This window comes from Meleagris gallopavo, chromosome 29 (assembly GCF_905368555.1).
Source record: "Meleagris gallopavo chromosome 29, MGAL_WU_HG_1.1, whole genome shotgun sequence".
NCBI classification, from domain to species: domain Eukaryota; kingdom Metazoa; phylum Chordata; class Aves; order Galliformes; family Phasianidae; genus Meleagris; species Meleagris gallopavo.
In genome coordinates, this window is record NC_139432.1 from 4,644,954 (window position 1) to 4,665,390 (window position 20,437).

Below are 20,437 nucleotides of genomic sequence, written 5' to 3' on the forward strand. Positions count from 1 at the left end.
CATGCACACCTTCCTGTGGTTCACACTGACACCTGTGGAGGTTTGGGTAGTTTATGAGCAAACAAAGAAAGCTCTTCAAATTTGAACAGAGCAATTTTGTAGGTAACTTAAAAGATACTCACTCAGGGGAGTAGGGGGAGAAAATGCAGTAAAAACCAGGGTGCATATTTGAATCAGTTTGAGAGTAGCAGCAGTTATTGATATGGCTGAGGAATCCTGTGTCAGGCAGTCCCATATGGAGAAGAAGCCCTTTGATCAGAGAAGGGTGGGCTGCCTGCAGGGCTGTGGTAACAAACCCAGCTATTGCTGTGTGCTGCAGTGTTTTTTTCTTTTAGCCTCAGGTTTCATGGTCATAAAACAGTACAGCAGAGTTAGTACGGCTGGTTTCCAACTTCGTTCAGAAGCTGTGTGTTTTAGGAGCTGTTGAGCTGAGTGTTACAGCCGTGTGGATGGAATACAGCTCTCACTGCAGGATAGCTCAGGATGTGTTTGTGCTGCTGCTGTACTGAGATGGCTTCAGAAACAGCGAGGTCAGGTGTGTGAATGATGTAATGTGCACAATTAAGGGCAACATTTTTTCTGGTTTGTTTAAGCTTCCCAAATGAGAGTGACTAATGTAGATGCAGAATAATATCAATATTCTAAAATAATGTTTAGATAGTACTGCAAGATTAAGGCCAGGTCTGTGCTCTGTTCTGTTGCTGCTGAGGTTTGTGTCACAAGGGAGGACATTTGGAGTTAGGCTGAGGAAGAGAAACCGCAATTACTGAGTACTGGGGGTGCAAGAATGAGCCGGGTGCTCACTGGCCAAAGAAAAAATGTGTCTGTGAGTAAGGTTATCCATTTTTGGTTACTGTGGAGCTGCAGGGGCCTTCCGTGTATATGGTAACGGCGATGTGCCTGTGCAAGCTCTGCCTGCGTGAGAGGAGCTGTAAGGTGTTATGTGTTCAACAAAGTTTCTGTTACATGTTTACTTGCTCTTTACCTTCGCCAGCCAGCTTATCTTTTAGATCATCGCTTTGTAAGCCAGATGCCATCGTCTACTCCTGGGATGGCACTCGTGCAGAGATCTCGTCAGGTTGGCTGGAATTAGCAGCAGATATTCTAGTAGGAGCACACACCTTCCACGTGTTGGTAGAGGTCCTCGGGGAGTTGGAGTTATACTGCAGAGAGCTTTGCAAAGTGCTCGGCTGCAGTGCTGCAGATTTTCTTACCTACAGCTTTAGTTTGTGTTCTCTGCCACCCAGACCCTCTCAAGACAGACACACTGAAGCTCACAAAGCAGCATGGGCAAACTCCATTTTATTATTTTTATTGTTGTACTGCTATTTACTTTGGTAAGTTTGTATCCCTGTTTAAAGTGCCTTAAAGCAATTAAAACTTAGTTTAAATTCAAGTATTGTAAAATACAGAGTATAGCACAAAAAAAAGCTGCATAGTGAAAATGCCAGGAGAGGCTGTTACATTCAGGATGCCAACTACTCAGATATTAACACCACCAGATCAGTTTTAAGGTTAATGATAATTAGCCAGCTTTATACAGTAGATAGAGAACCGTAGGCGATGTAAACACTGCGTTCTTGCTGTTGATAAAAGACAGAAGCATAACTGAACGGTGGGGGACTTTGTGGTACCAATCCTGTAACACATGCCTTAAGTCATATGGCACTCACTGGAGCTGCAGTCAATTCTTTCCTGCTGCTTTGGATCCCGCAGATTCTGTCTGTGTTCTCTCGTTTTGAGCTCCCATAGTTCCAGTGATCCCAGCAGGAGTTTCTGATTTTAAGAGTCACCTCTTTAAGTCCTTGTAAACAAACGTCCTTACTCTGTTTCTGTTTGTTTGAAGTTTGTCCCATGGTCTCACAAAGCACGTTGGGGTTCCGTTCCTGGTTTCTGTCCGTGTACAGATGCAGGACCGCCAGCTCTACTTTGTATGTGCCCATCGCTCTACGTGGTGCCTCCAGGGGCACTAAATGTGCGTGGCAGGGTCTGACTCAGCACACGCAGCCCTTATTTTCTCCGTCCCACTGAAGCCATAGTGCCTGTGACCTGGCAGCTCAGGTCTGCTGTGTGCTGGATCAGGGGCCTGTTTTACCTACAGCATTTGTCAGAAGAGGAATCTGTTGAAGGTATTTAAATTCACATTGCAACTACTCACAAAACGAATTAAATATCGGTATTAAAAATGGTTGCTTGACTCCTTAAATTAAACAGTTAGAGGATATGATTCTCAATATGGCTGGGAGTCGTTTTGCAGATGCGCATGGACAGCTAAGAGAGTGACTGATTTTCAGTGGGAATTCCTGCTTCAAAAGCAGCAGAACCATCCAGCTCAGTGTTGTTTGTTTGTAATGGCACTGCTGAGAAATGTGTCTATGGTTATAGGGGAGAGACATTTTTGCTCAGTTGCTGCCTAAAAATACTTAAAAATACTATTCACTTTTAAAAGAAAATTGTTGCTTCTTACCTTATGTGTTTTAAAAGCATTGTTGCATGTCACTTTTTTTTTTCCTATTAGAAAGTGTTTTAAAATATATATCAAGTATGACAATTATGATAGAAACCATTGCAAGGGTTCATCAGCCAATATGCATATGCAGTATTGAAGAAGAGAAGGAAATACGTGGTTCTCACTCCCAGAGTTCTCTTGCCGAAGTATAAAGTTACAGTTTAATTCTTTTAAGGTTTGGAGAAGTACTACAAAACAACAGTAATGAGAGAATTATGGTCTGTACCCAGAGTATAAAAGTGGTAGCAGTCAGGCTGCCCGGGATCTGACTCCTGCTCTTCTCCCTGGTGCTGAGGAGACACGTACGTCCTGCTGTGTGCAGCTGCGGTTCCGTAGCAGCGGCAGGAGGTCCTGGCCTGCTGTGCTGAGCGCTACGGTTTGATGGAGGGAATGCTGCACGAGCGCCTCATCACCAGCCTGACCTCGATGGCTGGCAGGGCTTTCTGCTGGCTGGGTTTGCGTCCTTCCTCGGCCGCTGCCAGGTGCAGGTCAAAGCGCAGCGAAACCGATTTCTTCCTTAAGCGCGGGTTGTCCTTGAAGAAAGAGCCTTCCCACTGCTTGATGACTTCGTCCACTTTTTCTGTCCTGAAACAATAAAGCAAATGTGTTTCGATCCTTTAGGCACTGTGTAAGGCGTAACTTCAGGACTGCTTTTAAAATGTTTTACTGAGTAACCAGAGTTCTTCTTTATTTATTTATTTATGTTTTAAATTTTTAACAGCTTCCTTCTGGAAAGCCGAGTCAAGGTGACATTTCGGTGTGGTTTTGTTTGTACGCTTTCAACTGGACTTGGATACAAAACCATTGCTCTGAACAGAGATAGTTTGTTTCCAAGGAGAAAGGTTAGAATTCAGCCTGCAGTGAGTCAGGAGTCTGTATGAGTGAGCTGTGCCACAAAGCTTTCAGAGCATGGAACAGAAAAAGGTAGTTTTTCAAATTTTTGAAATTTGAGCTACAGAACTATAGAACATTGTGAGTTCGCAGCTCAGAACCTAAATCTACAATTAATGTAAAAGAAAAAAATAAGGTAAAATATGGATAATTAAAAACCCAAATGATGTAAATAATATTGAGGCACCAAAATCCTGTTCATCTAACCCTCCAATTCCATTCCAGGATTAGAATCTGAAAGTCTGACTCTGGAGCCTTGCAGATCTGACAGTCAGTGTGAAATGAGCAAAGCTCACACATGAGCTTCAAGTGAGGGCTGTGTATGGCAGCCCCTAAGGTGGCATCACTTTTTAATCAGATTCCCACGTTTTCAACAACTGATTACAGCTAAGTATTAGCAACGTGTGGAACAGCACAGTTTATTCCAAATGTTTTGTTCAATGCCAGCCTACAGCAAACCTGAAAAGTGGCAGAAAAAAGAAAAAGAGGCGATGCAACACCAGCAAAGTCAATAAAGATGAATAAAACATTCCAACCCTCAGATGCCCCTGAGCAGCCAGGCTCTCCTTCTCTCTGTAGTACTCAGCAAAATAGAGGGGTTTCCCAATACAAGTCGGAGCAGCCGGGCCTGAATTTATGTGCATGCATCAAAACGCCCCAGAGGGACTTTGCAGAATGGCATGGGCTCTTTTACTTTCCGCTTTAACTAAATGTATTATTAATAGTTTCATTCTTGACAGAAATTGCAATTAGAAGCAGCATCATGATATTGCTAGCTCAGGAAGTTAATGCTAATAAAAAGATCTTTAATTTGTTGTTAAAACACACATTCAATATAACTTGAACTACCAGTGCTACTCTGGAGCTTCCTAGCTGTGTGGATGCTAAAGAAAGGAAAAATCAGAGAACGAATCGTAACGCCCAAGGTTCACAGTTAAATATTTTCTTAAATTTATGCTTATCTTACTTTATAATGCCTTGAGCTTCAGCACTTTGCTTCATAATATTTCCTTCTAGGACTGCTTGTTTTGTCATCAACTCCATCTTCTCAGTTTCGTGCTTCTTTACACCATCTAGAAAAGACAATGCAAATGTGCCGTGCAGGTAGATGGTGGTGGTGGCACAGAGCCCAGCTCTGAAGCCCTGTGGAGGCCGCGAGCCCGGGGAGCAGTGAGAGCACCCACCTGCAGGCAGCGGGAGGGCGGCCGAGGTGAGGTTGGGCTTCCTGCCCTTCTGCTCGGGTGTGGAGCAGCGGTACCTGCAAAAATAAACAGCTTCACCAGCACCTCATAGTACTGAGTTACTTTAATCCATCACTTGTTTTACAAGCTGTGGGCAATTTAAAAACAGGAGGAGTATGAGAAGTTCTGTTTGACTGTAGTAACCATTAGGATTTCTTGTTCTGAACGTAAAACTGAAGAAAGTTGCTGAAAATATCTGTTTAATTTTGTCAGTATTTTAAACAGGTTGCAGTGTGTTGGTTGTGTGCCGGGTACAGATATTTATTAATACCGTGTTGAGTGAATTTTCACAGTTAGAAGCACCAAATCTGACTCCCTCGCGTGGAATCCTATTCAAATGTGTGAGGTTGCTGGGCGAAGGCCCTGCATCATCTGAGGGAGTGGCTGAGGGAGGCGGTGATCTGCTGAAAACCTTCTGAGCCCTGTTTTGTTTGGGTACCAGTGGAAGTGATGCTCTGCATTTCCTTATCCTGTTGCTGACACAGCTGTAGCTGCCTCTCGCAGATCTGCATTTGAAAGTGCTGGTGTTCAGTGTGCTGGGGAGGGCAGACACAACGAGCAGCTAATTGTCACTATCAGACATTGTGAGACGTGCAGAGCCCCAGATGTGCGACTGACACTTGTTTCAGGTTGTGCTGAGTGATCTGAGCCTCGTGCAAAGGGATCCATGTGATCCCATGGGAGCTCCTCTCCCAGCACGTCACACATTAGCAAGCAGCTCATGCCACACAGACCTGCACTGAAGCAGTGCCTCCAGTGAGGGCGCAGGCAGCTTGCTATTACCTGCAGTGTGCTGTAGAGAAGTCTGACATCCATAAAGTGTGGAATTGGTAAAGCTGAGTACAATGAAAACGCTTGTAAGGATTTTATCATGTCATTTTTTTACTGATCGGTTCTTGTATTTACAATTCGGACGGTTATTTCACTGGGGAGTTCTGAAGAGGAAGATAATGTGGGTGCTTCAGTCAGCAGGTACCTGTTCTCTTCTTGCTCCAGCAGGCTGCGGTACGTTGCTATCTCCTCCTCCAGTTTCATCCTCGTGTTCAGGAGGATTTCGTGCTCTCGCAGCTGTTTCTCGATGCCTCTCCTCACTTCCTGCAGGTCTTTCTCCAAGCATTCAATCTCCGCCTCTAAGTTCTGCAGCTGCAGGTGGTACTGCTGCTCTGTGGCACGCAGCGAGCGCTCCAAACCCTTTTCCTGTTGAATTTAACTCCTTTTAAGATTTGAAAAGTGTCTGTGAAGATGCTTACATACTTTTCATTAACAGTCAGACTGCGTTTTTACATCGAGTCCTCTAAGAATATTACCTAAGAACAAGAGTACAGTTTTTAAGGTAAGAGACTTTTTTAAGGCTGAGATATTTTCCAGTAAAACCTGTAATCATTTAAGAGAGCATAAAAGCACTCAGCCCTGTGCTGTTTTCCCCAGGGCTGGCTGCTGTTCTGTGGTGCTTACCACAGCGTGCAGGGACTCAATCTCGCTCTGCATGTGGTGCCACTGCCGCCGGGCCTCGCTCAGTTCTGCTCTGGCTGCCTGCAAGGCTTCTGCATCTTTGTCCATTCTTTTAACTGGAGCTGCTTCTTGCTGCAGGGGATAAAGAAACAGATAACATAAAAATATTTATATAAAAGTAAACAAAACAGACAAAGATCTCTTACTAGGATGTTTTTTTAGATTCCCCTAGATTTGTTAGAGCTAACAGTGACGAGTTAACATTGTATGTACTGTGTAATGCAGTCCTTATCCTGCTGTGCATGGGGAGAAGTTGGCTGCCTGCAGCCCCAACATTTCTTGTAGAGGAATTCCAGTACAAACCAAATGGTTGCGTTTAGCCCACATCCAACCCCTGGGCACACAGGCTTGGCTTCGTGCAGGCAGGGGAACTGCAGTGGAAATGATCTTTAGCTGTAATGTATTTTTAAAATTTGTTTCTAAGAACAGCTTTATAGAAAGGGATGCATGAATATGTTACAGTTGGTAACAGCTGTCATTATGTTCTTGTCTGAGCAGATTGCTATTTGAGGGAAGCACCTCCATGCACGCCTGAATAGCATCTCTGTCCAAGTCTGCAACTTCTTGTCCTTTAAGAACAGGTTAATCAAGATTTGCATAGAATGGGAAGGAAAAGTTGGCGTGCTGAGTGTGTGCTGACAGCCATGTGAAATGTGACAGTTCATCTGCAGAGCTCATGATGGAAATAAACTCCTTAAGGTCAGGTGTTACATAGCAAATAAAGCAAGGTTTGCCCCCAGCCCATAGTACTCTAACCTTCTGTAACGATCATCACACCATCATTTTGGTGAAAACCCTGCAGTTGGCTGCTCTGTAAGCACTCAGTGCTCCCCGCTCCTCCCTGCAGAGTTGCTGTCACGCAGCTGTCGTGGTTCTTCTGGGCTGCTTTGTGCCACGCTCAGCTGCGGGCCTGGCCTGGAATGGGGCTCCAGCAGCACTGCAGCAGCACTGTGAGCAGTGCTTCAACAGAGCTCAGAATGCCTGCAGTCCCTCTTCTGCAGCATGTCTGATTTGCAGATTGAGTCTCCTGGCATTTGATGTCAGTAACTTGGTTTGCTGTTTTGTTTCAAGGTTTTTAGGTTTTAGAGATGTTTCGTATATAAATCTAACCCAGCAGCACTGCACGTTGATAACATGTAACGAATCTGTATGGAAGAACAAATTACATTGCTGGGAAGTACGGCAGTTTTACAGCGAGCATTAGGAAAGAGGCCCTGAAAAGGCACGGGTTTCTTTAATATAGGTGCTAAAAGCTGTAAGGCTTTCTGCAGACAAATGGCTCCTTTACATCGCCTTCGGTTCTCACGAGCTGCGGGGTAACGGCGAGGCGCGGGGCTGCCGCGGTGCAGCTCGGACGGCCGTGCAGGCAGCAGAGCGCCGTGCGAGCAGAGCGGGGGCTGCACGGCTCCCCATGACCTGCATTTCACGCCGTAAACAAAACCTTTTCTTCATCCTCCAGTCCAAATCTTACTGCAGTACAACCAAAATCCCGTCCCCCGTAATATGCTGCATGGAAAAGGAAACACCGTACCTCATAGAGGCTGAGGGAGGAGCTGCACGGCCACGGGCTGCCTCCTTCCTCTGGAAGGCGTCTGTCCGCATCAAGCCATCGCCTGGGTCCTCGCTGACACGGCGCTCCTTACCTGATTTCTGGTGCCGGGCGTTTCATACTTTGCCCCGCTGCCCCCGAGCAGCCGGGCCGCTTCCACCCCCCTCCCATGCTCCCCTTTGGTGCCCGGCCTCGCTGGGGGTGGGGGGGCTCTGCAGAGCCTGCGGCGGGAGGAGGCAGAGCAGCGGCGGCTCTTAAAGCCGCAGAGCTCCGGGTCCGGGCGCGCCGTGGGGCCGACGTCCGTCCCGCAGGTGTCTGCTGAGCCGACATCTGGTGCTTCGGCAGCGGCTGAAGTCACGATGCCCAGCTTATGTGTGGCAGTGAATGCGTACAACGTCTTATGTTTCTGTTATGCTTTAAGTTAGGGTTTTTTATAAGCTCAAAGTGTGTGAGGTTAGGAGATACGAGGCTCGCTTTCCCCATTGCTGCATGGAGGGTGGAAAGTAAAGGCAGTCTGTCCTGCTTTCTGCAAAACATTCTGTTTCCTGGCCTGAATAGTTACAGCCTCGGTGGTCGTGTATGGTAAGAACTTCCCTTAACTTGAAGTTTTTTCAGTAATGTGCAGTATGGGATATTTAGTAAAAATTCTGATTTCGCTAAGAAAACGAACCCACAAAGCAAAGCATTTTAGACTCCAGCATACGTCAGTAAAACGAGGGGAAAAAGGCAGTAATCCTACAAGATGCTCCTTTGAAGAAGTCAAAGCTTTGTTCCACTTCAAAGTCTCCTTGTGCGCATAAGGCTTCCTTGTTCCTGACTCTGTCTGCTGGCACACGTGAAAGGATCCCATGTAGTGCTTTCATTTTTCTGAGCTGGTTGTTCTCCAGCTGACCCGGGCAGGAACGAGAATGTTTTGTTGTCCACTGCCTTTTCTGCAGCTGTCTTAAACATTCTACTTCTACTTAGTTCTAAAAACAAATATTGTCAGTTTTTTCATTGATCCACGTCCATGAAACAAACATAAGATTTTTTTAGCTTAGGAGAGTATAAACAAGAAAGGGAGAACCCATGTCTCCAAGCAAATAATGGATAATTTCCTTTTGTTTTTTAGTTTTTCATCACAGTAGCAGTCCTTTGCAGCTGCCCTGCAGTTCCCTGGGGCTCAGAATGTCTTCTGCTTCCACCAGGCAGTCAGGGCTGCCTGTTGCTCAGAAATGTTTCGGTTTGCGGTGCAGTGCAGAGGTCTGCAGGGGAGTTGGACGTGCTCCCAACAAACCAAATGTTACGCATCAAAAAGTGTCAAGAGCTGAAATGTTGATCGCATTTCTGAAAACTTTAGAAAAATAAATGAGCAACAGTGCTTTGTTTTTCCTTCCCTTTTTCCAAGTGTAAGGGGAACATCTGGCTATGACGTTGCTGCAACTCTAAGGTGGGTTAAAGCTGCCCTATTTTCACTAGGTTTTGTGTCATTTTGGATCCTAGCAACTTTCAGTTCTCATATTTTATTGCAGATGTTGGATTTTTGTAGTCGACCAGTTGTCAATTCTTTGGATTCTGTGCTGATGTTACTGTGGCTGCAGACTCCTTTGGTGACAAGACAGGCCATAAATGGAGGCTTCTAGTAATCTTAAGTGATTCTACTTTATCTTTTAGATCATAATATTAAATTCAGGATTAATATGCATGTCGGTAAAGGCGTGATTACTCGGTAAAAATCTGCAATAGTACAAAAATGTCTGAGATCTAAGAATTTCTGAATTCCCAATGATTCACAGCAATCACAGCTGCATTCCTTGACACAATGTATTATTTCGTATTTCTTCATGTACGGTTGTATGGAAAATACGTAATCTTTGGAAGAGGAATGTGAAAGAAACGTATTTTTCTCTTCAAAATGGAGATGCTATCTATCACGTGTTCCCAATTTTTACCTCTTCATACTGACATGTATATAACAATCTTCTAATTAATTTTTTGTGGCATGTATCACAGTGACTTTTATGTAGCTGCTTGGCTTTCAGACATTGTGGTTTTGCCGCACTGATTTCATTCTTTGGTTGTTTTTATTACCCCGGCTTTTGCTTGTTCCAGGCAGGAAGCCGAAGCAGTGCTCATAGTTGGGTTTGCAGAGTGTGAAACAGAAACACAGCATAAAATCTGTGCTGCCATTAGAATTTGAGTTTGGGTCAAATGTTGAAGAGACGTGACAATGTGCAGAACATTCGTATTCTGGCGACACAATTGAATACTTACAAGAGGTCGCAGTGTGTTCTCTTATCTGTGAATCACACAAAAATGGCCAACATTTTGACTCATGCACAAATATGGAGGTGTAGGCTGTAGGGGGATTGTATACTGGTTCTTAATTTTGTTCTGAACGACAGATTGTTTTGAATAGTTCATCCCTGGATGTGATTAGCAGGAGTCCGAGGTCGGTTTCAAAATGGAAAGCGGCGCTCCCACCAGGTGGCGCTCTGCACACCTCTCCGCCATGCGGCGCGCTTCCAAACCAGCGTCGCCCTTCTTCCCTACCGCGGCAGCCTCTGCACTGTTGGCAGGAACTTTGTCCTCTACATGGCGGTAAATTGATAGCTTTTTTTATTTATTTATTTTTTTGTATCCGCTATTCCTTTAATCCCAAGTTTAAACACTTTTTATTATTATTATTATTATTTTCATGTTCTAACATTGGATTAATGCCTCTATGTGGGGAGCACAATACTGCGAATATGATATATGGTAAAGCAAAATACCCAACAGTGGAATAAATGGCCCAGGAGTTACTCAGTGGTGACGCAAAGAATGAAAGGAGATTAATATCTTAAAGCTTGCTTAGTCCTCTTTTATTAGTCAAGAAATTTGGAAAACTTGGTTAAAACAGCAAAAATGTATTATCTATTAATTCTATTCGCTCAGAAATATAGGAAAGCATATTTGATTGAATGTGTGCACAATATTTCTAGTAACTGAACAGAGAATTGATGATAGTCTTAAAGAACACCATGAAAATAATGCGGGTAATACCAATGGACTGAAGTGGAAATGTATTGCACGGCTGCTAAGAATGAAAAAGTATGTTCTGCTTCTATCAAAGAATCTTAGCAAAAAGCCAATCTATTTTTTTTTACTTCACTCAAAAGAACAAACTTATTTATACTCCTGCTTGGAAAGAAACATGGAAAGAATGGATCCTTTGTGATCTCAGGTTGTGCCCTATATCTTCTCTTCAACTTCCTTCACGTGCGATGCAACAACTTTTCCATCCACCACTTCCTCAACGATCGTCTTGATCTTTCTGGTTTTGGTGGGATCTGAGCATCACAAAGGACACAAAGCAAATATTGATCCGGTTGTTACCATACCTTACAAGGACAGCTGCGTCCCTTTTCCTTGGAAATTAGTTACTTGTTCTGCACAATTGAGATGTAATTAAGCAGAATGGCATGCATTATTTTACTTTAAAACTTTGGAAATAATTCTGAAAAAGTACGTAATAGTTCTATACCTGGTAGTTATGCTGGTTATGTAAAACAGCACACATCAATATTACCTGAATTTTAATGTTCAAGGGCTATTATAACAAAGCTTTATTTGACTGAGTTCTGCCTACCCTGAGAAGAATCCAGTGACTGCGTTTGTGACTTCGGCCCCGTCAAGGATGAGCTTTCAAATACAACTCCCTGCCCGCCACCCCTAAAAATGAAGCAGAGACATGCAGTGCTGCAGTGCTCGTCACGTTCAGGAGAGTTTGTGTTATTTCTTCTTCATCTTGGCATTCAAAGATTAATTAAATACTGCGTAGAATTCGTGACGTCTGTAAGAGGAGCCAATTATTCAGGATCTGTCCATCTGCCTTACTTGTCTTTTGGTGAGCGCGGCACTTGTTTATAACTCTTTTCCTGGAGAGGATATTGTTACTGAAAATAAAACAAAGAAGATTTTGTATGGACTCTTTTTCCTTACACAAACTCGCCGTCCAGCAGGCGGCGGTAGGTTTCGATCTCCATTTCCAGGCGAGACTTGATGTCGAGAAGCTGCTGATACTCGGCGCTCTGGCGCTCCATGTCAGCCCTGACCTGCAGCAGCTGAGCCTCCAGGTTCCCAATCTGAAGCTGCATTTGTGAAAGCTGAGCGCAGTAACCTCCTTCTGTTTCTGCTAACGTGTCTTCAAGGGATTTTTTCTGTGTAGGAAAGATACTGGCAGTAAGTGTAGCCTCATTGTTCAGAGGTGTTTGTTTTTTTTCTTGAAATCCTGGTTTGTTCATTAGCTTTTGCTACTTCACTGAATGTGGGCATGAAAGTTCACCTGCTTTATAACATGCTACTTGCAATCCCTTTAATGACTAAAAGAATGCACAATTTAATAGGAAATTACATGCAAACCTTTGATCCTGTAGAAAAGTATAAGATCTAAAAAGAGCTGGCAGGTTGGAGAAGGTTCTCTGTCTAATTAGCAGTTTCCTTTCCACATACCATGGCAAGCTGAGACTGTAGCTCAATTTCCAAGTTCTGAAGAGTCCGTTTCAGATCAGTGATCTCGCTTTTTCCTGACTGAAGCTGCTCGGTGTTGGTGGAGATCTCCCTTTTCAGTTCCCCACTCTGAAATAGCAAGGAGGAAGAGTGTAATTCTCTGTTCTGGGCACTTACATTTACACGCGTTGGGCCGAATTTTCCGTCGGTGAGGTTGTTACTTTTTCATTGAACCACGCTTCAGCCTCTTTACGGTTTTGCTCAGCAATGACTTCGTACTGCCCCCTCATGTCATTCAGAAGCTTGGTGAGGTCAATTCCTGGGGCTGCATCCATTTCAACGCTGACTTGACCAACTGCGCTGCTCTGGAGACCCTGGAGCTCCTGGAAAGATTTGAAGTAAAAATTATCTTAATAAAAGGCAAAACACCTGAACCAGCAATGTATGCAAAGAAATGTGTGTGATACAAATTCTTTTTCCACGAGAACCCTTCCTGACTACGTCCTGTCTCTTTGAAGAATATAAAATGTAGAAATATGAGCACAGATCTTGCCTGTCATTTCCATTTGTCTCACGGATTTGATACTTAACTTTCTGATTCACTTTGAAGCTATTATGGTAAAGTCATTCTTTAACCCGCAGCTCTACACCATCAGTACAGATGATACTTGAAAAGACTGCAGTAAGCATCTGAGTTGGCTCCCATTTCCTTTCTGGTTTTAATTGGCACATTTTTGTAGCTTTCACTGTAAGGGAACTGTCTAATCCCCCTCTGGCTGAAATAAGTGCAGATATTTATTTTATTTAAAAATCTGCTTATGTTATAAATCTTTACTTTCAAATTTTTTACATATTTTCGTATTACTTAAAAATCTCCATTCATCAACAAGGTGACAAGAAGAATATTGTGTTGGGATGGCAGCAGGAGGCATCTTCTGCAACACAGTAAGTGCTGTGGTGGTATTGTGTAGCCAGATTAAAGAACAGAACCTGAGCTTCTGAGTTGGTTTGGCGAGAGGAGAAAGGGAAAGGTTGGGTTGTGGTAAGGCAGGAGCTGAGAGAAGAGCAGCTTTCTGGGCCGGCGTCCCAAGGGCTCTGAGCACGTGTGGGGAAACTTTGTGCATCCCTGGAAACACTGCACAGCCAAAGCGAGGCAATGGGGAATGCTGCATCAGCAGAGCACGTGGTTCAGTGCCGATCTCCTTAGCAAGCTCAGAAAAGAACAGCGAGCAAATGAAATAATGACATGAAACCAAGGATCTGCCACTGCATAAATAAGGGAATAATTGGATGTTTCGCGCTTCCATCTGCCATTTTATGAATATATAAAGAAAAAACATATACCTCTTCGTGATTCTTCTTGAGATAAGCCAGTTCTTCATTCAGGCTTTCAATCTGCATCTCCAAATCGGCTCTTGTCAAGGTCAGCTCATCCAGAACTCTGCGCAGACCGTTGATATCAGCCTCCACACTTTGGCGAAGGGCCACTTCATTCTCATATCTGAAAAATAAGTCATTAAATATGCCTTTAATGGATAATGGGGTCAAATGCGCACTGTTACTCTACTTGTACAGCTTTTGCTATGAAATCTTAATGCACCAAATTCTCATAGTATTAGTATTTCTGTTAACATATTCTTCAATGAAAGAGATTTGCTAGTACTAAGCACATTTCCCCTCGAGTACCAGGGAGAGGTTTTGTGGTATTGAGTGATACTTACTTCAGTCTGAAGTCATCAGCAGCCAGTCTGGCATTATCAATCTGCAGAATGATTCTTGCATTGTCGATAGTCGCATTGATGATCTGGAACACAAAAACAGACCGGAGAATGATTTTACAGCCCAGTGGCTTTGCAGCTCAGCATAGCTTCTTGCTCAGCTCTTATTCTAAATGTGACTGTAATAAAAGTAGCTTCTTAGACCGCTGCATAAATAACTATGAACGTATTTAGGACAGATTTCCAGCGTCTGCAAGTTGTCTTGTTTCACTTAGTGGAAGAATGCTAGTTTGCCTTCTATAGTTCATAATCTCTGAAGGATTTGCCAGGAAGTCTGTCTAATTTATGAATTGAATTTGTGATTTTAAAAATACGAAACTTTCTAAAATGTGAACATTTGAACAAGAGTTTGCACAGCTGGACTCTACTGCTTCCTTCCTTATTCAAATTAAACCAAGTCACTTCACAGCATTGTGTGACAGAGCTGCAGAACTGCAATTAATCATACACGAAAAATTCTACACATGATTGCAGTGCAGGATGATTGCAGGCATCCATCATGTATGTTTGCTCTTGGTTTCTGAAAGGAATTTGTTATTTTTCTCCAAATGTGATGCAATAAATTACAAACGCAGAGATGCATTAAGTACATAGCTTTGCTACCTTGTTTCGAAGATCTTCAATTATTGGGTAATATTTACTGTAGTCGTTCCCAGATCCCGGAACAGCAGCTCCAGGCCCATTTTTCTCATACCACTCTCGGATTTTTCGTTCCAGCTCCGTATTGGCGTCCTCCAGGGATCGCACTTTGTCCAGATAAGCGGCCAGGCGGTCATTGAGGTTCTGCATCGTTTCTTTTTTAGAACCAGAAAGAAGGCCGCCATCCCCACCACCACCGACGCCAAATCCACCTCCAAAACCAGCAGCTGCGCCGCTGCCAAAGCCGCCTCCAAAAACGACGCCTGAACCGCTCCCAAAGCCGCTTCCTAAACCTCCACCAAAGCCACTGCCTGAGCCGCTTCCATAGCCGCCTCCTGAGCCGCTAACGAAGCCTCCGCCAAAGCCGCTGCCTGCGCTGCTCCCGAAGCCCCCGCCGAAGCCGGAGCCCAGCACAGAAGCAGCACCGAACCCTGCGGCGGATCCAGCGCCAAACCCGAGGCCGCCGCCAAAGCCGCCTCCAGTGCTGCCGCCGGACATCCTCAGAGATCCCCCGCCAAGGCCGCTCCGAGAGGAGAACTGCCGGGGTCCCGCGCTGCTGCGCACAGAGAGGGCCATGGTGCTGCGCGGAGCCGGGCGCGGAGCAGGGCAGGCCGGGGCACCGCGGTCCCTTTATGTAGGGGTCGTGGTGTGCAGCACCCTAACCCTAACCCCGCCCCCGAAGAAAGCCCGGAATTCTTTCTCTCCCTCTCTTTCAAATTTAGGGAGGAGAAAAGCAGTTTAGTAAATCCAGACCAAACTAAATGATGCGTGCAAATCTAAATTGCCCACGGGAGCGGAAATCTGGCACCCTGCAGGTGTTTGCTGTGCAAGGAGAAATGGGTGGAGTAGAGCTAAGACATCACGATAATGTTTTGCCATGTGCAATAGAGCGTAAATTTCACATTTAAATCCATCTTAAATAATTTTTTTGTCATTACATACTCATTGCTTTCTTGGTTTGGGGCTATTTTTATAGAATTATGCTCAGGTAACTAGAACGATCCCTTTCATCTGATACTTCCCAGCATGCGTGTCAAAAATGTGTTTCTGTTCACAGTACTTTTCTGGTACAAACCTCTGGCAGATCGGTGTTCCCTGGGTGTTAAATAAGAAATTAGCAAGAAGATCAAAGGCAGAAGGTTAGAAGCTTTGAGCTGGAAGCTCTTCAAAATCAATATAGTTTTATTTCTAAGTTATTTTTGAAAGACAAAAAATGGATTTTCCTTTGTCCTGGGTTAATTATATGACTGGATTTGTCAACCGAAATGTACTCCTCTTTAATTAATGTACGCCCAGGAGCACAGGTGTGGTTTTGGGGTGGGTGGGGGGTGGCAAACTGTATTAAGAGCAGCAGATCAGAATTTTAAGTGAAGCGTAGAAATGCGTAGAAATGAATTGATAGCCTGATATCAGTGACTCAGGATAAGAAAGCAAAGAATTATTTCCCTTGGCAGCTGTTTATGAAGAGTAAATAATGCAGCGGACAGGTGAGATTTCAAAAGGAAGAGCTGCGTGTTTATGTCAGGAGGAAGCGCCGACTCCTTGGGCTGGAAGGCTCAGCAGGTTTGTGCAGCAGTGACCGAGGAGGGCCTGACAGACGTGGTACCCTTCAGTTCAGATCTGACGGGCGGGTTGTATTACTGGTTATCAGATGTCTTTGGCAGTACAGAAATTCCCAAAGGATGACAATTAATGAGAAGGCTTCTTCAGTTTTGCATTTTAATTTATTACGAAATGAAAATTGATGTTTCTTCTTATTTGAAAATCACGTTTATTGAAGTGAGTCTCCCATGCACTGCAGTGATATTTCACATTCAGAATAGATGCACCGAATCAACATTCTAATGCTTTTTCGAATATAGATCTACTCTAGATGTTCTGCTGTGTAAGGCAAAAATGATTTTATTAATAAAAACACACACATACAAAGATGAAAAACTAAATTGTCTGAGATTTGAGAATTTGGCATTTTTCAACCCTTGCTTTGGTTTCTTTATGAAATGTAATGGTGACATTTTGGTGCTCTCCCCTCCGCCAGCGCTGCTCACATCTTCTCCTCAATCTCCTTAACCTGAGAGGACACGACTTTGCCATCAACCACCTCTTCGACAATTGTCTTGATCTTCTTAATTTTACTCGATTCTGGTAATGGAATTGAACAGTAAATTAATAAAAATGGAGTGGGAATTGACAGAAGAATATTACTACAGTACTGGCAGCAATTTCACTAATGAGAAAATAGGCAAAAGCATCTTTTCAGTGCACAGTTACTAGGAAGTAAACTTTTGGGAGATACAGGACATGGTTTATCTTCCTTCTAATATTCTGTGTGTTACCCATAATACTATTCTGGGCATTGCGTTAAATAACTGTTCATCATTATGTTTTTGCTTCAGATTAGCAACATTTGCAAACCTGAAAACTAGGAACTTGCTTACACAGACAGAGATTTTTTTGCTGTTAAAGTGTGTGCACTTCATTTAGGAGCCTGATCTCCCTGTGCGGTCAGTGGAGAGAAGCAGGTGCCTCTGAAAACCTTCAGAAAGGAATTCCATAACCTTGCCTCTTATCTGAGCCCTTTCAGAAGTCTGTGGTTTTACCTTTGGCACCTAGGTTACATACATAAAGCAGGGCTTGTATAATCCCTGCAGGTTCCCTATTCATACAGTTGATTGCTTTCTTGTTTTAAGAGTTCACTGGTTGTTTATTTGCTCTGAAACTGCACTTTTAAAAATCAGGCTGCTTAAGTCCATAACATTTAAACAAGAAGCCGTCAAAAATACGTGGCTTGTGCAACGTACCTTTTTCAAGATCATTTGTAAGCACCTCCTCTTGGACAAACCTGTTCAGATTGTAAACAGAAGAAACGTAAGTAAACTGTGCTTGACATAGCGAAGAAACAACCTGGTGTCTTTTCTGCACCTTTAATCAAAACACGTAAATTTCCTTTCATCAAGATGTTAGCTAAGCCCATGTCATGTGTTTAGATGAGTTTTCAGTACTAAAGTACATTTCACTAAGCATTAGCTAAAGGTGAAATTAACCTGCAGGCTGCTTTCTGCACTCTTACAACTTCAGCTCCCGAGGATTTGCCCAGCCTGGTTCCTGAGGCAGAACTGCTGCACAGGAGACCTTCGGGGGAAGCACTGCTCTCTGCTTGTGCTGCTCTGTGCTCTTTCACAAACCTCTGTGCACTGCAGAGCAAGGGATGCTGGACTATCCAGACAATAAGTGTCAGCTCATTTGCACCTCCTACGTATTTAAGTAGCTCAGCTGCTGGTGGCAGAAGTACAGCAGAACAGAATCCTGCGCAGGCTCCAAAACTTGCCACAGACTGCAAGAGGAGGTCAGTGTGTGCTCACTGAGTGCCTTGCTCTAATGTGGGCAGGTACTCGTGCCGCCTAAAGCAGTTTAAAGAACTGTGCCCTGGGTTTCTGTCACTATAGTTATGGAAAAGTTGATCTAAAACCGCATCACTTTTATTCATGGGTGTGGGCGGCTATCAGGCTGCTCAGCTCAGCAAGAGTAACAGCGTGTACCGTGCAGAGGTTGGCACGGCCTGATCTGAACACTGCAGCAGCTTCTGAAGGAGCACAGACTGCAGCCTGCTTGGAGCCTACAGCTGACAGCCGGGCAGCGGGCAACAGACTTTTTCCTTCAAAAACCAGTTGCCAAAAGACAGATTTTACCACTGTTACTGTCTGAGAATTTAGAGAGCATTTGCGCTGCTGTCAGCGGTGCGAGGCTGCCGGAGCCCCTCTCCTCACCCGATGTCCTCTCCTTCCAGCAGACGTCGGTACGTGGCGATCTCCATCTCCAGGCGAGTCTTGATGTCCAGCAGGATGCTGTACTCCGTGTTCTGCGCCTCCATGTCGGCCCGCAGTTGCCTCAGCTGGTTCTCTAACCTGGCAATTGTTTCCTGTATTTGAGCCAACTGAAAACTGTAACGGGCTTCAGTTTCAGCCAGAGTGTCTTCCAAAGACTTCTTCTACAATGGGTGAAAAAGAACAGAGATTTATCGTTCAAGGGGATACATTTTGTCCTTAAAATTACATTCTGAAAAATGTCTCAGTTTCTGTATTTATCTCTATAACCGTCTTCTAAGCACGGGCCCTCTTTCTAGAGCTGTTTATTACCCACCATGTTCAGATTGGTCTGTAATTCCAGCTCCAGGCTCTGGCAGATCTGTCTCCGATCTGTGACCTCTCTCCTTTGTTCTTGCAGCTGTTCCACATTGATTGCTACTTCCTGGTTCAGCGCTTCTGTCTGAAATACGAAAATGGAGGGACTGTAAGCTGTGACCAAACATGACGGAGGCTCTTGCTGACGTTCAAGCAATTGACCTTACTTGCTTTTCAAATCGTTCTTTGGCTTCCTGGCGGTTCTTTTCTGCCATTTCTTCATACTGCCGTCTCATGTTTTCCATAATACTTGAAAGATCAGTACCTGGAGCAGCATCCACCTCTACGTTAACCGAGCCGCCCACTTGTTTGCGCAGTCTGTCAACCTCCTGCAACATCGAGCGCTGCATTAGCATCAGCTAAAGTGAACTTTCAGGCCTAAATATTGGGTGGAAGTTCAAAATTACAGAAACGGAGCTAACTCTTAATTCTTAGATGTCCCTGACAAAAAACAAACAAACAAACAAACAAACATACGACAGTTTTGCTGCTCTCACCTCCTCATGGTTCTTCTTAAGAAAAACTATTTCTTCATTCACGTTTTCAATCTGTGACTCCAAATCTGATTTAGTTAAAGCCAGGTCGTCAAGGACTCTCAGCAGCCCATTGATGTCACTCTCAACGCTTTGCCTGAGCAAGAGCTCGTTTTCAAACCTGTAAAACAAGGCTTCTTTTGTCATCCTTGAAGTGCAGCCGCTTGACAGAAATATCAAATCAATAACTTCTACAGCCCGAGTCCTAGAATATTTATTTTCACTGAGCTTTGTGGTTTACTTCTCAGCTTTGATACTAATAACTAGATGTTATCCTGAATAACTGGAACATGAAGGAGTGCAGGCAATGCACGGAACTTACTTCAGTCTGAAATCATCAGCGGCCAGCTTGGCGTTGTCAATCTGCAGGACAAGCTTTGCATTTTCCATCTGTGCAGCACTGATCTAAAAAGGAATGGTTGGAGAGGGATGAAGCAGTGGTAGTAGAACTCACAAAGGACACTGAGTGAGTCTTAAACATTAGAAAGTCTGTCACTAATTTGTATCCGGCCAGCATTAAGCATTTCCTGTTCCCAGGTGAGACAGTTCCAACTTGAAACAGCAGCTTTTCCACGGTAGGTTATTATCTTGCAGTTCATGTTTTTGTGGACGGCTGTATGAGACCTTACCTTGCTTTGGAGATCCTCGATTGTTTGAAAGTATGAGCTGTAGTCACTCCTTATGCCTCCTGTATTCTTCTCATGCCACTCCCTGATCTGCTTTTCAAGCAGGGAGTTCGCTTTCTCCAGAGAGCGCACCCTCTCCAGATAGGCGGCCAAACGGTCGTTTAGATTTTGCATGGTTGATTTCTCATTGCCGGAGAGCAGCAGGTCGTTATCGGAAATGTTGGAGTAGAAGGCACCGCCGGTGCTCTGCCTGCGGACGGAGCTGCTGGAGACGCGGGTGCCATAACCGCCCGCCCCGCCATAGACGCTGGGCGCCTGGATGCGCTGCACGGCCGCGTTCCTGACGGACAGGGCGCTGCTGCCGGGCGCCGTGCCCTGCAGGCGGGCAGTGGTACCCAGCTGGAAGCTCTGCGCGGAGAATGACATCGAGCTTCTGCTGCGACCGGGCGGCTGGCTCTACGACTGCGAGCAGCTGGAGCGAAGTGCGGTGTGCGTTCTGCAAACCTTT

The 20,437-nt window shown here is 44.5% G+C and overlaps 3 protein-coding genes and 1 long non-coding RNA gene across 4 annotated transcripts; 1 reads left to right on the plus strand and 3 right to left on the minus strand.

The window, feature by feature from the left end:
- Positions 1–1,284: 1,284 nt before the first annotated feature.
- Positions 1,285–7,920, minus strand: KRT222 (keratin 222). The gene is made up of 6 exons (XM_085211203.1): positions 7,685–7,920; positions 6,097–6,225; positions 5,614–5,838; positions 4,585–4,654; positions 4,368–4,473; positions 1,285–3,094 (listed from the first exon to the last, which is right to left on the minus strand). The coding sequence occupies exons 2-6, from the start codon at positions 6,199–6,201 to the stop codon at positions 2,881–2,883; spliced, it is 720 nt and encodes a 239-aa protein (XP_085067329.1). The 5' UTR covers positions 6,202–6,225; positions 7,685–7,920; the 3' UTR covers positions 1,285–2,880.
- LOC146542601 (uncharacterized) lies at positions 4,458–20,112 on the plus strand. The gene is made up of 3 exons (XR_014880102.1): positions 4,458–4,654; positions 5,614–5,974; positions 14,668–20,112. It is a non-coding gene; the product is annotated as an uncharacterized LOC146542601 (long non-coding RNA).
- LOC100542101 (keratin, type I cytoskeletal 12-like) lies at positions 10,524–15,165 on the minus strand. Its single transcript, XM_010724702.4, has 8 exons — positions 14,554–15,165; positions 13,894–13,976; positions 13,517–13,673; positions 12,394–12,555; positions 12,176–12,301; positions 11,666–11,883; positions 11,313–11,395; positions 10,524–11,013 (listed from the first exon to the last, which is right to left on the minus strand). The coding sequence occupies exons 1-8, from the start codon at positions 15,163–15,165 to the stop codon at positions 10,916–10,918; spliced, it is 1,539 nt and encodes a 512-aa protein (XP_010723004.1). The 3' UTR covers positions 10,524–10,915.
- LOC100542253 (keratin, type I cytoskeletal 20) lies at positions 16,466–20,437 on the minus strand. Its single transcript, XM_003213108.5, has 8 exons — positions 19,933–20,437; positions 19,626–19,708; positions 19,268–19,424; positions 18,938–19,099; positions 18,730–18,855; positions 18,357–18,577; positions 17,391–17,431; positions 16,466–16,731 (listed from the first exon to the last, which is right to left on the minus strand). Exons 1-8 carry the CDS (start codon positions 20,353–20,355, stop codon positions 16,634–16,636), a joined length of 1,311 nt encoding a protein of 436 aa, XP_003213156.1. The 5' UTR covers positions 20,356–20,437; the 3' UTR covers positions 16,466–16,633.

Excerpts from the sequence above, each read along its gene's own strand:
- KRT222 (XM_085211203.1), bottom strand. The coding sequence starts at position 6,201 with ATGGACAAAGATGCAGAAGCCTTGCAGGCAGCCAGAGCAGAACTGAGC. Across the intron at positions 4,655-5,613 it reads AGCAAGAAGAGAACAGGTAC|CGCTGCTCCACACCCGAGCA; the intron begins CTGCTGACTGAA and ends TTTTGCAGGTAC. Across the intron at positions 3,095-4,367 it reads GAAGCTCAAGGCATTATAAA|GACAGAAAAAGTGGACGAAG; the intron begins GTAAGATAAGCA and ends TTATTGTTTCAG.
- LOC100542101 (XM_010724702.4), bottom strand. The coding sequence starts at position 15,165 with ATGGCCCTCTCTGTGCGCAGCAGCGCGGGACCCCGGCAGTTCTCCTCT. Across the intron at positions 13,674-13,893 it reads GCTGATGACTTCAGACTGAA|ATATGAGAATGAAGTGGCCC; the intron begins GTAAGTATCACT and ends CTTATTTTTCAG. Across the intron at positions 12,302-12,393 it reads AAGCGTGGTTCAATGAAAAA|AGTGGGGAACTGAAAAGGGA; the intron begins GTAACAACCTCA and ends TTGCTATTTCAG.
- LOC100542253 (XM_003213108.5), bottom strand. The coding sequence starts at position 20,355 with ATGTCATTCTCCGCGCAGAGCTTCCAGCTGGGTACCACTGCCCGCCTG. Across the intron at positions 19,709-19,932 it reads TCGAGGATCTCCAAAGCAAG|ATCAGTGCTGCACAGATGGA; the intron begins GTAAGGTCTCAT and ends ATTCCTTTTTAG. Across the intron at positions 16,732-17,390 it reads TACAAATGATCTTGAAAAAG|AATCGAGTAAAATTAAGAAG; the intron begins GTACGTTGCACA and ends TTCCATTACCAG.